The sequence below is a fragment of the Beta vulgaris genome, chromosome 5, assembly GCF_026745355.1.
Source record: "Beta vulgaris subsp. vulgaris cultivar EL10 chromosome 5, EL10.2, whole genome shotgun sequence".
Lineage (NCBI taxonomy): Eukaryota > Viridiplantae > Streptophyta > Magnoliopsida > Caryophyllales > Amaranthaceae > Beta > Beta vulgaris.
Genome location: NC_079206.1, coordinates 64,506,427 through 64,521,846, shown reverse-complemented (window position 1 = coordinate 64,521,846; position 15,420 = coordinate 64,506,427). Strand labels below are relative to the sequence as shown.

The 15,420-nt window shown below is 35.3% G+C and overlaps 2 protein-coding genes across 2 annotated transcripts; one reads left to right on the top strand and one right to left on the bottom strand.

Moving 5' to 3' along the window:
• Nucleotides 1–2,540: 2,540 nt before the first annotated feature.
• On the bottom strand, nt 2,541–5,138 carry LOC104894524 (hypothetical protein). Its single transcript, XM_010680777.4, has 2 exons — nt 4,861–5,138; nt 2,541–3,149 (listed from the first exon to the last, which is right to left on the bottom strand). The coding sequence occupies exons 1-2, from the start codon at nt 4,949–4,951 to the stop codon at nt 2,953–2,955; spliced, it is 288 nt and encodes a 95-aa protein (XP_010679079.2). The 5' UTR covers nt 4,952–5,138; the 3' UTR covers nt 2,541–2,952.
• A 6,012-nt stretch (nt 5,139–11,150) lies between these two features.
• On the top strand, nt 11,151–14,697 carry LOC104894522 (ABC transporter F family member 4). Its single transcript, XM_010680776.4, has 2 exons — nt 11,151–11,364; nt 12,336–14,697. Exon 2 carries the CDS (start codon nt 12,364–12,366, stop codon nt 14,515–14,517), a length of 2,154 nt encoding a protein of 717 aa, XP_010679078.2. The 5' UTR covers nt 11,151–11,364; nt 12,336–12,363; the 3' UTR covers nt 14,518–14,697.
• The last annotated feature ends 723 nt before the right edge of the window (nt 14,698–15,420 follow it).

The window sequence follows — 15,420 nt, the reverse complement described above, 5'->3', positions numbered from 1 at the left end:
AAGAAATCCCTCTCCAATAATACGTGCTCTTTTTGACCATAGATAGCTGGAAAATCAAAACATGGAAACTTCTGTTATGTCCACATAAACAAAATTTCCCCACTCTATAATACAATTTGTGCTCTTTTTGATCATTAATGGTTGGTCCAGGCAGGGTCGGGGCTAGGATTTTAGGGGCCCTGTACGGATTCTTAAAAAGAGGCCTTAAAATCCGCATGGAAAGACTCACCGAAAGAGTACCAGAGTGCAAAATTTAAATCGTAGTTACGAGGATTCGATCCCTTCACCTCATATAACTAAGGCCCAAAACGCGCCACTGCTCCATACACTTTTATTTGATTTATTATTGTTACAAACATTATAAGGACAGAGCTTTTGGGGCCCCTATCAAACTGAGGCCCTGCACGGTCGATCACTTCGCTCCTGCCAAACGCCGGCCCTGGGTCCAGGCTTATACAGTGCACCCAGAGAACTAAAGAATGGTGCTCTTATCGACCATTAATGGTTAATCCCCATCACTCAAATGAATGGGCGCATACGCCAATTGGTAGTGATGTAGCGTATCTACTCCTGTTTTTTTTTTCTTTTTCCTTACGCCATTTGTCAAATTGGGTTTTCTTTTAGTTGCACGAACAAATTTTATTTGTAGCTTAGGACCCGTTCGGTATTACTGTAGTTTTTTGTTTTTTGGCTTTTTAATTTTCAAAGTCATATGATATGTCCTGTAATGAATAGAAAATTAGTCAAATTTATTGGGAACATGATGATTCTGAAAATCGACAACTAAAAAGTGAAAACCACTTTCTCTAGTTTCCTATTTTTGGTTTTTAGTTTTCAATGAATAAATTGAAAACTGAAAACAAAAAACGATAACAAACAACCCCTTAGTTTTTGATGTTATTTTACTTTTTTATTCTTAACTATTTTATTAGTCTATCCCCTCCTAAGGACCTATTCTCCCAAACTTCTTTTCAGTTCAATTCGATTCAGTTCAGTTCGATCCAGTTCAATTCCCGACCACTTATTTCATTCGACGTTCCGGGGTAAGGACCGCCCGATTCGACCAACTTTTTGATAACAAGAAGGCGAGCTGATCTGCTTTGATCAAGGAAAAAGCCCAGTCAGCCACCAACTCGGTGCAGGTCACGTGACATAAATCAGTTCAGTTCAATTCAATTCAATTTAGTTCAGTTCCTAAATTTTTATCATTACTATTAGTTATAATTTAATTGAGTTTAATTTATTTTAGTTTAGTTACAATCATTTAAGTTCAGTTGCAATCAGTTTAGTTCAATTGTTTTATACAGGACAAAACAGGCCTTAACTGGACAAAGGGGTCCAATTTCCTCCTATCTCCACTTTTCTTAAAATTTTAACAAAAGATCAAATAGTTATTAAAAAACAAAAAAAAAATTAAATTTTTGCATGACTAGTTGTGCATCAAAATTCAAACATGTATCACAAAATTGGCACATGATGATTAATAGACACAATTGTCTTTCCCCAACGTGTCAATTAGTGATGGCCACTGGTGCGGGCTGGATTGTGGGCCGACGCGGGCTGGGCTGAGATTTCACGGCCCAGGACCAGACCGTGAAATTCATGGGTTGGATGGGCTGGTCCGCAGGCTGAAAAGTCTTGGCCCACACCGGTCTGTTATCGGTTTTCACGGTTCGAGAAGCGGTTCTGGCGGTTCGTGAGTCTAGTGGGCTGGACCGGGCTAGCAGGCTGGCATGAGATATTTCCATTGAAATTATTCGTTATTGTTATATAAAATCTTTAAAATGAATAAAAATATATACAATTTTTAATGAATAATTTCATTATTTTAAAATTTGATTGAATTATAATATATGCAATTTGATTAAAATATATACAATTTGATTAAAATATACATCATTTGATTCAATAATAACTTGGACTGGGCTGGTCTGGTTCATGGGTTAGGCTGGACCGGTTTCGTGGTCCGGGCTGGGCGGTTTTAGTAGCGGGCTCTAGTGGGCTGGGCTCAAGAAATCTGGCCCACGGTCTATCCACCAATTTCACGGTTCGAGCTGGGCTGGACCGGGCTTTTTGCAAGCCCGGCCCACACACCCCACGAGGTGGGCTGGATTGGATGGGCTGGATTGGCCCGGACTGTTGGCCATCTTTAGTGTCAATCAATAACGAGCATATTTACTTGAATATTTCAATTAAACTTGTACAATGGTTATTGCTCGCGCAAGTTATATCCAATACTCATACATGGTGTCGCATTAGTCTTTTATGTTTTTCCATTTCAATATTGTTGGGGTCGGGAGGTTGGGACTTCTTGAACCTCGAGTGGTTTTGTGTGAGGACAACCTAGAAGAATTTCATCTTACCACAGATTTCCGAAAGGGGACCAAAAAAAATGTAAAATGCAATTTTGACCTCCAACAAGAAGATTGAAATACTACACAAGCCAACTAATCAAATGCATTTTAGAGCAGGGCCAAAATTTGCTTCATGTAAGTATTTCCACAACCAAAAGAACAATTCTATCTATGGTAGATCAACCATTGCAAGAAAAAAACTTGAGATAATCTTCCTCAATCACAGCACATATCCATACACTACCCAAAGTACATGATCAAGTTTCAGTTTTACATGAGCCCCAAACGGGAAAATTTCACCTGGAAGCGTATTTACAAAAGCTAGCATCCACGATGCAAAGTGTTTGTGGCACACATTACATTATTACATAAGCTTACATATTCTACATCATATGTAAGCTAGATTGATTTCGATAAATTCTTGACCAAGGTGCACCAAAGTACCTCTAAGAATGAACTAAGTTGTCCAATCACTGAGAGGTGCCAAATTTATCATACACAAGCCATTAAGGCAAGCAATTTTTCATGTACATATGGAATGCTGGTGGCCAAACATGAGGTGAAACGATTCAAAGCTTGCAACAATTACAGCATTCATCTACCAAAACTTGTTGCTAAGGCATGTTCCCCTAGCCCAAGCAAAGGCGTTTCGGACGCGACGTTTGTTCTTGAGCCATTTAGGGGATGGAGAGCGAGTTACTTCATTTGTAGCCTCTGTTTTCTTCAACATCTCCCACATAATTCTAACATCTTCATATTCACAAGCTTGCACTTCTTGGGTTAGCATCAATATACCTGCATGTACATCAAGTGAGCAAAGTCATAAGTTTTTGTTCAACTATTTTTACTTAAGAAACGAGTTACTCGGACATCCCCTACTAGGCTACTACCATTACTTTTTGTACCTTGGTTATTCGGACATTTAAGTCAATAAACGTTCTTATTTGTTACATAACAATTCAATAATTAGATGAATAGCGCGTAAAATCGATCATTCAATTTTTTTAATGTAAGTATAGCACATAACACTTCAGAGACATCAAAGATTCTAGGTTGTGTATATTTGCAATTAACATAAAAAAAACTAACATTAATCACCCCGTAAGTGAAGTACCCGGAACTAAGGGATTAATCACTGTTATTGACGGTGGATACCTAATACCTTGGTTGTTCGAAAAAAAACATTAATCACAAGATAAATCATAAATGACTAAGTGCAAAGTCAACAAAAGTTGTTTAAGTGTCATTTTCAGCTTTCTAATGGTCTGGCTGCTTCTTAACTGGTAAAATATCAGTCTGAAATCATAGATTAAACTACCAGACAAATTACAAGAGCATGCTTACATGATCTAGAGTAACATTTCATGCGCCAGCAAGAAACAGTAGTATATATTTTTTTATAATCACCAAGTTGACAAATTTTTTTTTATAACTTGACACTTTCATTTCAGCCTCAAATGCTATATTACAATTTAAGGTCCTCACGTAACACACTTTAAACAAATCTCTATATTTTGCATACTCTCAAGTTTCATATTTTATCTTAATAAAGTGTCAAGTTGTAATTAAGTACAGGGGTATTTATCATTCTGAAGTAAGTTTAACAATTAACATACACGCCCCTCTCATGCAAGGTTTAATTTAAGATATTTCAAAGTAAAATGGTTGGACCATAATAGACACAATGAGAGTCGCACAAATTTCTTATATGTCATCCTGTGGCCCATAACTTTTTTTTTAAAATCCATATGAGCCACAAAGGCATTATAAAGTACGAACAAGGAGATGGAAAATTTAAAGCTATGACCTATCATTCACAGCACCTGAATCCGAATCACTAGGTCATAGAGTGAGTTATGTTATGCAAGGAAAAACATTGCGGAAGATTTATTTGCCTACATGATAACCGTAGTATTAACAAATAAGCGGCTTGTAACGAATTCACGGAGCAGATCGCCAATATAATTAATTTCAACCAATTCCTCAATTTTTTTAGTTTTAAGTATTACTATTCCAACTATGACCAAATCCATCATAATATGAATAATTCAGATATTTGTGATGATAATTTTTTTTATGCAAATGATTAGGGTGTGCATGTATATCACCATTAAACTAAAAACTCATACTGCATAAGTGCATATATACATGATCAAATTAAAGTATTATACAACAAAAAAAAAATCAAAAACAGGTGATATCTAAAACTAATTAACAATACTAAACATATATATAAACAAAAATCATCAAATTTCTGTAGTTAAACCCTACTCCAGCAAAATCTAACATCTTTGCAACTATACTTTACTTGTTCTTATGCATAATTTACATCACAAAATAAAGTTTATTTTCTCCAACCGCAAATCTAATTAAGAGAACATGAAAACTTAACTAATTATTAATTAATACTCCAAAATTCCACAAACCCTAAAAATTAAATTGCGTAATTACTTATAATTAAGAACAAAAATCATTTTAAATTAACAAAAAAAAAAAATTAACTTACCACGCTTACGAAATCCAAAACGAACAGCAAGACGACGGCAAACTCTCTTAACAGGCATGATGATAGTCTTCTCCAACCGATAAAACTCCATAATTCAAATGATTTTCTTTTCCTTTTTTAAAAAATAGGAGGATGAAGATAATAATAATTATTATTATGATTAAATATCCCCTGAAATTCGAAAATTCTGATAATTATCTTCTCTAATTATAATTAATTATAATTAGCTTCTATGTTAAGAATCAGAAGAAGAAGAAGTCTCCTAAAAGGAAGAAATACTACTGTCTACTGGGGTGCTATTTTATAGGTAGAGAGGAGAGAGAAAATAAAAATTAAAATTAAAAAAACATATGGACGACAATCCAGTGAAATAAGGCCACGTGGTCAATAATTTATTCGGAATAAATGAGGTTCTTTGCTGTCGGTGGCGTTTTCTGTCCACGTGGTGTTTTCATATTAGAGCACACTTCAGACTTTACTGTTTTTGTCACCAACAAGATATTACTGTATAAAGTTGAAAGATTAGTAACCACCTAACTTATGCAGACTTTTGGACTCATTTAAATTCTTTCTTTCTACAAAATATCTGATATTTTGAGGATGGTGCTTTTTTTTCATAAATATCTAATTTGTCGTTTTTGTGGTAAAATTATTTCGACAATAGTGGGTGTTTTGAAATTTGAATTATGTTATTGTTGATTTGACCGACATATTTGTCACTCTCTAAACTGCCAATTGCCCAACAGAGTTTAGACTTTAGGTGAGTGGAGATGGGAAATATGGACATGTACTCACGTGGATAAAGGGTGTTCGTTCAAATATAGAGCAAGTTTTCTTGCACAGTTTTAGTTCAGTTCAATTTAATTTAACTCGTTTGATTATTTTTGGAATTTAATCCTCATGAAAGTCTTATTTCATAGGAAGTAAATTCCCTTGTATATTTCCTAGGAAGTGGCTTTGGGTGTTTTGTTAAGCATAGGAATTTGTAATTGACACAAGAATTTATAATCATCAAAGGAGTTGGTGATTAATTTCCTACACTTCATAGGAATTTCCATTTCCTAGGAAATTTTATTTCCCAAAAATTTCCTATTTCTTGCATACCAAACAATTACTTTATTTGTACTTCATAGGAAATCTAAATTTCATTGGAATTTGAGGTGAACCAAACGACCTCTTAGTTCAGTTCAACTATTTTCCTCTCATAATTTTATTTTAGTTGCAATTTTTCCGATAAATTAAATATTCACCATATACCTTCAATGTTCAAAAAACATTCACCATATACTCTTGAGTTTTCGAAAACGTTCACCAAATATCTTTTTTCTAACTTCTGTTAACTCACTGTTAGAATTATTTATGATTTTGCCATCATTAAGCCATAACCCTAACATGTAAACCCTAACCCCCAAACCCTAATCCGCTGTCAGCCCAACCCCCACCATCCCCCTTCCTACCCCAGTCCAGTCCAGCCCAGCCTCAAACCGCCACCATCGCATCACCACACCAAACCTCTTCTCTCTCATCGTCGCATCACCGCCACCACCGCATCACCGCACCAAACTTCTTCTCTCTCATCACCGCATCACCACCACCACCGCACCATACCAAACCGCCACCGCTGCCGTGAGAGGAGAGAGCATAGTCTGCTTTTCAAGGATTCTATAGCTGATTTTTTCATTAGAGAAGAAGACGACTGAGGGAAAATCAACAGGGAGGGGAAGGAAGAAGATGACTGTGACGGTGGAGTTGGTCTGGTGACGGAAAAGGGATTGCGGGGGAGAGGGAGTGGGGGCTGCAAGGAGAGGGTGGAGGAGGCCGGTGGTGAACAAAGAGGGGGGTGGGGGAAATCGACGGTGAACAAAGAGGGGGAGGGGTGTTGCAGCGGTGGGGGAAGGGGAGGGGTGGGAGATGGGTTGGGTGGAGGAGGATGCGCCAAGGGGTTAGGGTTAGGAATAGAAGCTGGGTGGGGTGGGTTTAGATTTAGAATTAGGGTTAGGGTTAGGGTTAGATTAGAGTTATGGTAAGATTATAATTAAGGTTTAGACTTGTTGATGGTAAAATCGTAAATAACGCTAATGGTGAGTTAACGGAAGTTAGAAAAAGGGCATCTGGTGAACGTTTTCGAAAACTCAATGGTATATGGTGAATTTTTGGAACATTGAGGGTATATGGTGCGTTCTATTCAACTTATTGGACCTTATATGAACTGAACTTATTGAACCTGAACTGAACTTATTGGAACTTATTAAACCCGATTGGACCTGATTCAACTTATTGGACCTGATTGAACCTGATTGGAACTTATTGGAACTTATTGACCTTATTGAAACTTATTAGACCTTATTGGCCCTGATTGAAACTTATTAGACCTTATTGAACCTGATTGAAACTTATTAGACCTTATTGGACTTGATTGAAACTTATTTGACCTTATTAGACAAAAACATTGACCATGAATAACATAAATATTACCACTAACGTAAATACTATCCCTCAAAATTTTTTATGGAGTAATAATTATTATAATTCGTCCTTAAAAAATAATGATTATTAATTATCTTTTATGATAATTAAATTAACAAAAAAATTTACTATTTATATATTTGCCTATATATAACTTTCACCACTAATATATCTAATAGTCTTGTTTTGATTTTATAAAACACTAGTAGAAAATCAAAAATTAATTAACATTTATTGCTAACAAATTAAAATTGGCACATATAAAAAATTCTCATTTCACTTTCATTAATGTGAAGGTAAGTAGATAGCATTAACTCCTTCCTTCATTTCTTCTCCTTTCTTCTCCTTTCATTTATGTGAATGTACTAGAAGATAAAAAGAAAACAAAAAGAAAGAGAAAAAAATGCTCAAAATCACCGTAGCTTTGCAACATTGCTTCATTCATTTCTTCCTTCTATTTTTTCTTTTTTTTTGCTTTTCTCCAATACTACATTAGAGACACAAACACGAAGTCACCAATCATAATCACCTATCAATTTTTACTCATCCACCTTCAACACCTCTCGGATTTTTTTCGTGCTAAGAGGAAAATAGTGTTCTTTGGGGTTGCAGTTTCGGGTCGATAATAATTCAAGGAGCGGTTTCGGGTTGAGAACAATTCTCTAAGCAAGTAAGTTATAATCAAAGTCTTACTTGCTCGATGTTTCACTGTTTTTGAGACATTTATAGTTTCTGATTGTTTTCTTGCTTGAGGTTTCACTGTTTTGGAGACATTTTTAGATACTCCGATGAAGAAAGATACTCCAGTGATGATAATGAAGCAATCAATTGATAGCATTTATATCTTTCATTGTTATTAGTAACGAAAACATGTTATCTCTAGTTATTTAAAGACGAATTGCAAAATATTGTAATTATAATTATTATTATTGTTAACCTTAATTATTTGACCATGATTATAATATTATTTAATAATAATATAATCTCCTAATAGTAATATGAATAATCAAATACTCCCTCCGTTTCCTAAAGATCTTCCCTCTTTCCGTTTAAGGGTGTTTCCAAAAGATCTTCCCTCTTTTGCTTTATTCTTTATTTGGCAAAACAAATTTCCCTATTTATCCTCTCATGTCACTATCATATGGTCCACCATTACATTATTAATTCAATTTTACTCCCTTTCTCTCTCCTACTTTAACACCTTTTTATTTGTTTATTTATCTTAACCCCTTTCTCTCTCCTACTTTACTCACACCATGCCCCACACAACTTGATTTTCCTTGGTATCTGTAGGAACAGTAAGTGGGAAGATCTTTAGGAAACGGATGGAGTAATAGACAATAATACAAGTATAATACTATACGTTACGGTACTTTAATAAAAAATTCTAATAATAACATAATCAACTAATAGTAATATGAATAATAAAATAATAGACATAATACAAATAGATGATAAAATAATAGACATAATACAAATAAATAATAAAATAATAGACACTAATACAAGTATAATACTATATAATCATTGTGGTACTTTAATTAAAATTCTAATAATAACATAATCAGCTAATAGTGATATAAAATTATGAATAACAAAATAATGGACAATAATACAAATGTATATTAAACATTGACTATTTGGACCTTATTGGACCTTATTAGACATGATTGGAACTTATTGGACCTTATTAGACCTGATTGAAACTTATTGCACCTGATTGGAACTTATTGCACTTGTTTGGAACTTATTGGACCTTATTAGGCCTTATTGGAACTTATTGCCCTTATTAGACCTTATTGCAACTTATCTGAACTTATCTGAACTTATTGGACCTTAAACTTATTTTTTTAAGTTGAACAGAACGCACCCTAAGTTAAGGCACCTTTTTATGTATAAAACATAGATAAGAATCAACATTTTTCTTATTTATATTAGCATGTATGAATTCAAGATAACATAAAAATTAAATTATAAGATAACAATAAATGATCTCTCTCAAACTACATTGTTTTTTTTTTTCCTTTTCTCTTGAAAGCAAAATCGGGAAATGCTTTGGTGTATAAACAGTAGTATCTACGACATAAAAAGGATACTTTAAAGAGGCTAGATCACTGCATTTAGCGTGACATTTTAGAATGTTAAAATAAATAGAATTTTAAAGATATAAGAATGCGCGCACGCACACACATGGAGACGCGCAAGCACGCACACACGCGCGCGCACACACACGCGCACACACACGCGCACACACACGCGCACACACACATATAGACACTAGTAGTATAAATGCTATTTGCTGCGGTTAAAAAGTGACATATTGCTGCGGTTTTGGACACGCAACAATTAAGGGGGCAGCAATAAGTATTAATTATATTGCTGCGGTTTTAAACCGCAGCAATATCTACAGATATTGCTACGATTTTTAGGTCAAACCGCAGCAATATTATAATTTTTTATCTTGTTAACACGTAATAGTGCTGCGGTTTCTGGCCCAAAATCGCAGCAATATTATAAATTAAAAATAATAAAAGTAATATTGTTGCGGTTCTGGGCCAGAAACCGCAGCAATATTACTTTTTTGTTTTTTAATTAACAATATATTTAATTTATATCAATATGCTATAATTAATAATAAAAAATCGACATATTGCTGCGGTTTTTAGTGAAACCCGCAGCAATATGTCTTAATATTGGCAATTTTTTTTTTTTGCATTTTGTCATCAAACTTGAAAAATAAAAATGCTAAAAATAACAAAACACAACAAATTCAAATTTCTCCAGTTCACAGTAAAGATGAACACAACGTATGAACACCAACTAAAGCAACACTATGTATATATAAAAAAATATTAAATAAAATAAAAAACTGAAAATCAAAAAACATAAATCTACAAACATATTAAACCAGAAACAAAAAAAGAACTATTGAATATTGCTGCGGTTTTGGGCGGGAACCGGAGCTATATTGTCCATTTCTATTTTTTCTTTTCTTTTTGCGTGTTATATTGCTGCATATAGGTAAAACCGCAGCAATATCACCGCAGCAAATAACATTTATTCTACTAGTGAGAATAAGAGAAAATGTCTAAACCCTAGCCTATCTGTTAAATCATAGCATTCATTAGTGAATTTGTAGGGGTTCCACGATTGTACCGGTGGAAAGCCCTAAAACTTGTCATTTTTGCCGCCTTAATTTAAAGGCTTATAAAGATTTAAATTTAATTTTAATTACCTTCCATCCTTGTGTTAGGAATTTCTCTATCAATATGATAATTATATCTTCTCTCACTTTGAGAGTTATGGTTTATTAGTTTACAAGAGTAAGTATACAAAAATAATAACTTTTTCTTGAAGATCAAGAATATCAAATAAAAGTTCAAATTTCAATAACATTATGGTTGAATTATTGAAATTTATTTATGGTTGGAATATTACCATATGAAATAAGTGAAGACCAAATCTTCACACCAACAAATTGGAGGAAAAGTTTCACATTGATATTTTAGACTATATTTTTACTTAACAATTGTTTTATATTGTCAGTATGAAAATACATCAATGACAAAATTCCTATCCCTGCATAATTAAAAAGAATAAGAGCAAATATATGATGTAAAAATTAAAATAAATGGTAGAGAGTAGAGACAATAAAATATAGTAAAATAACTAGTAAACCCAAACTTAAAAAATTACTTCCTACATTTGTTTTACATCTTACATGATATTTTAAACTATTCATAAATTTCACTTTTAGTATCGTTTGTGATTTATTATTATTATTTTAGAAAGAGTTGGAATTTTGGATCTAATTTGCGGACATATCATAAAATCAAAATCCAGGCAGTCCACACGACCACACGCACCCCAGTTTTAGGGCTAACAATCAACACCACCGCAAGGCGCAAGAGCAGCCGTCCACCTCCTTTCATCTCCATTTTATTTTCTCTCTCCTCTCTAATCGCACAACAACTTCAGTCACTAGTCAATTGTAAAGGCGGCAATTTTATCATCTTATTTCTTCTTCTAACTTCTAAGGTAGCGTAATTCATCTTTTCTACTCTTTCTTTTTCAAACTATAATTTTGAGATCGAATTTTCTATTTCCTTATTTTTTTTTACGCTCTATGTCTCGATTGTATTGGTTTGGATTCATGATTTGATTGTCGATGCGGTGGTTTTGTGATTAAGATTTTTTGATTGTTTTTTTAGCTGCTAAAATTTACTCGAATCTGATACTTGATTAAGCTAATATTTTAGATGGATTCGCAATTAAATAATTAATCCAGTATAATTATGAAATTAAGTGTAAGATTTGAGTTATTTTCTATCTTAACCTGTTTTATGATTGTTTGATTGGCCAAAGAAACAGCTTGGTGTATGAGTTTTCATGTTTTTTGACAAATTTAGTGGCGAGGGAAGGTGGATTAGATGATCCGATAACTAATTGAAAGATTTGGCTTGAGTAACAATCGATCCGATAACTAATTTTGATAGCCTAACAAGGGGAGGTGTAGTTCAGGAACTGTAGGTGGGTGGGTTTGAGTGGATCAGCTAGCAGTTAAGTAACTCAGACGGTGGCGGACTATGTATCGATTATTAAACGAGTTGTTTAGTACATGAATTCAAAAAGGAATTTTGTACCTAATGCTATTCCCTCTTAAGGGGAAAGCCGGAAAGGGGTCGTGGATGATGAGTTGGGGTTGGGTGTTTTTGGCTGTATGCTTAATTGATATGAGATGAAACCAAAGTACTATGTATACGGAGCGAATAAGCTGCTAATGCTAACTAAAGTTCTCTTGTCCTAGTTAATAGGGAATTTTAAGAAGCTAAAGAGCAATGTTTTCAATCATTATGCATTGTAGCACGTATTTGATAGCTTACTGCTATATCCAACATAATGTTGTGATTGACTAAACAAAATATTTTGAAATCATGCCTTTATTTGTGGTTATTATTATCTTTATCTAGATTAGGTCATCTTATCAATCTATACTCCGTTCCTTCCAGCTATTTGGTTGTTTAGTTAGCTATTGCAATGGGTAAGAAGAAGTCCGATGAAGCAAGCACAAAAGAAGCACCTAAAGCTGGAAAGAAGCTCTCAGTTTCAGCAGTGCTGGCTAGCATGGAGTCAAATCCTGATAAACCAAATAAGACATCTACCTCTAATAAGCCCAAGCCAAAAGCAGCTCCTAAAGTTTCATCCTACACTGATGGGATAGATCTCCCTCCCTCTGATGATGAAGAGGGTGATTATGTTTCTGATGGAGAGGAGGAGCAGGATCTTGTCTTAAAACGTCTAAACTTGCAGGCGGAAGCAGAGGCAAAATTGCGGGAAAGTATTGTGACTGATAAAGAGATTAAAAAACGAGAAAAGAAAGAAATGATGGCATTCCAGGCTGCTGAGTTGGCCAAACAGGAAGCTCTAAAGGATGATCATGATGCTTTCACTGTTGTCATTGGTAGTCGTGCTTCTGTTCTTGATGGGGGAGATGAGGCTGATGCTAATGTTAAGGATATAACAGTGGATAATTTTTCAGTGTCAGCTCGAGGAAAGGAGCTTCTAAAGAACACAACTGTAAAGATATCTCATGGGAAAAGGTATGGTCTGGTTGGACCAAATGGAACGGGGAAGTCCACACTTTTGAAGCTTCTCGCTTGGAGAAAGATTCCGGTGCCCAAAAATATTGATGTACTTTTGGTTGAACAAGAAATAGTCGGGGATGACAGAAGTGCACTTGAGGCAGTTGTTTCAGCTAACGAAGAGCTGGTGAAGCTCCGAGAAGAGGTCGCGACTCTCCAAAATATATCTTCTGCTGGTGATGCTGAAAATTTGGATGGAGATGAATCTGGAGAGAGGCTTGCTGAGTTATACGAGAAGCTTCAGTTGCTTGGGGCAGATTCTGCTGAAGCTCAGGCATCTAAGATACTTGCTGGTCTTGGTTTCACCAAGGATATGCAGGTTCGTCCTACTAAGTCATTTAGTGGTGGATGGAGAATGAGGATCTCACTGGCGAGGGCACTTTTTATACAGCCTACACTTCTGTTACTTGATGAACCCACCAATCATTTAGACCTTAGAGCTGTTCTTTGGCTAGAGGAGTATCTATGCCGATGGAAAAAAACTCTTATTGTTGTCTCCCATGACAGGGATTTCCTCAATACAGTTTGCAATGAGATCATACATCTTCATGATATGAAGCTTCACATGTACCGTGGAAATTTTGACGACTTTGAGAGTGGCTATGAACAGCGTCGTAAAGAGAAGAATAAAGAATTTGAAAAGTACGACAAGCAATTGAAAGCTGCAAAAAGATCAGGCAATCAGGTTCAGCAAAAGAAGGTGCAGGAGAAGGCCAAGTTTACACAGGAAAAAAAAGCGTCTAAAAGCAAGGGTAAGGGAAAAATTGATGAAGATGAGCCACTGGCAGAGGCGCCAAGGAAATGGAGAGATTACACTGTGGAGTTTCACTTCCCCGAGCCTACTGAACTTACTCCTCCCCTTCTGCAGCTTATTGAAGTTAGCTTCAGTTATCCGAATCGACCTGATTTTAGGTTATCTGATGTTGATGTTGGGATTGATATGGGAACCCGTGTTGCTATTGTTGGACCCAATGGAGCTGGGAAATCTACTCTGCTCAATCTCCTTGCTGGGGACCTGTATCCAACTGAGGGGGAGGCTAGGAAGAGCCAAAAGCTAAGGATTGGGAGATACTCACAGCACTTTGTAGATCTGTTGACAATGAATGAAACACCAGTTCAGTATCTTCTTCGTCTCCATCCAGATCAAGAAGGAATGAGTAAGCAAGAGGCTGTCAGGGCAAAGTTGGGCAAGTTTGGGCTCCCTAGTCATAATCATCTGACCCCAATTACCAAATTATCTGGGGGTCAGAAAGCTCGAGTGGTATTTACTTCAATCGCAATGTCCAAGCCACATATTTTATTGTTGGATGAACCTACAAATCATTTAGACATGCAGAGTATTGATGCGTTGGCAGATGCGCTGGATGAGTTCACAGGTGGAGTTGTTCTTGTTAGTCATGATTCTCGGCTGATTTCGCGTGTGTGTGAGGAGGAGGAGAGGAGTCAAATCTGGGTGGTCGACAATGGGACCGTGAGAACCTTCCCAGGTACTTTCGAGGAGTATAAGGATGACCTCCAAAAAGAGATCAAGGCTGAAGTGGATGATTGATATACATGCATTGATTTCCTTGTATAGGTATATGTTACCTGAAGTTTCTGTTAGATTTCTTCCTCCTTTTAACCCCAATCCAATTTTTGCCATTTTGATTGAGCACTATATAAGGATATGACTACTACTGTTATGATTTTTACTGAGTGTAATCATATTTACTGTGGAATTTCCCTTCCAGTTCTTTCAGAGTTACTATAACTTTTCTCTGATACCTCAAAATTCTGCTCTAAGAGGGTGATTTGAACTTCTGAAAGACAAATCACCAGAACTTTTGAGGTATACTTATAGCAACACCCTGTTATCTTTAGGAGTTATTTGTGGTTATATTACCCAATTAACTCACTGAACATGTATTGGGAGGCCAAATAGTATTAATCAAATCAACTTTGTTGCAATGTGTTTATTGCAGAATCTCATGTATAGAAGAACTATAATATAAAAGACTCTTCTTTTCATCTTATGAAACTCAATTCCACAAGAAATCATTCTAATAACTTCAGCTTAGATTTCATTCTAATAAGTTCAATTAAGTTCTAAGTTAAAGATAATGGAATTAGGGAGGGTAAGGGAAAGTAAGAAGAAGGTGATAATCAAGCGAAATGCACAATATATAAATATATCTTCAGAAAATAATTCTTATCACCTCAAACTTTAGAAACTAATGCTTAAACTGCTTATTGCTTACTGCTAAACAGTTACATTAAATCTCTGGTTTGTATAAATGAGTTCTTATCTAGCTCCACATCCTACTCCTCTTCTTCTTCGTCTTCTTCTTTCTTCTCGCCGTTGCTGTTGCTGTTGGTGTAGGTTCTTCTTCATCACCCTGTTTCAGTTTCCTTTCTTCTCTTTTCTTCTTCCTTTTTCCTGGTTTAGGCAGTGGTGAAGTTAGACTAGGCTCGT

Coding starts and splice junctions, on each gene's coding strand:
- LOC104894524 (XM_010680777.4), bottom strand. CDS start 4,951: ATGGAGTTTTATCGGTTGGAGAAGACTATCATCATGCCTGTTAAGAGA. Junction 3,150..4,860: donor TTTTGGATTTCGTAAGCGTG/GTAAGTTAATTT, acceptor ATGTACATGCAG/GTATATTGATGCTAACCCAA.
- LOC104894522 (XM_010680776.4), top strand. CDS start 12,364: ATGGGTAAGAAGAAGTCCGATGAAGCAAGCACAAAAGAAGCACCTAAA.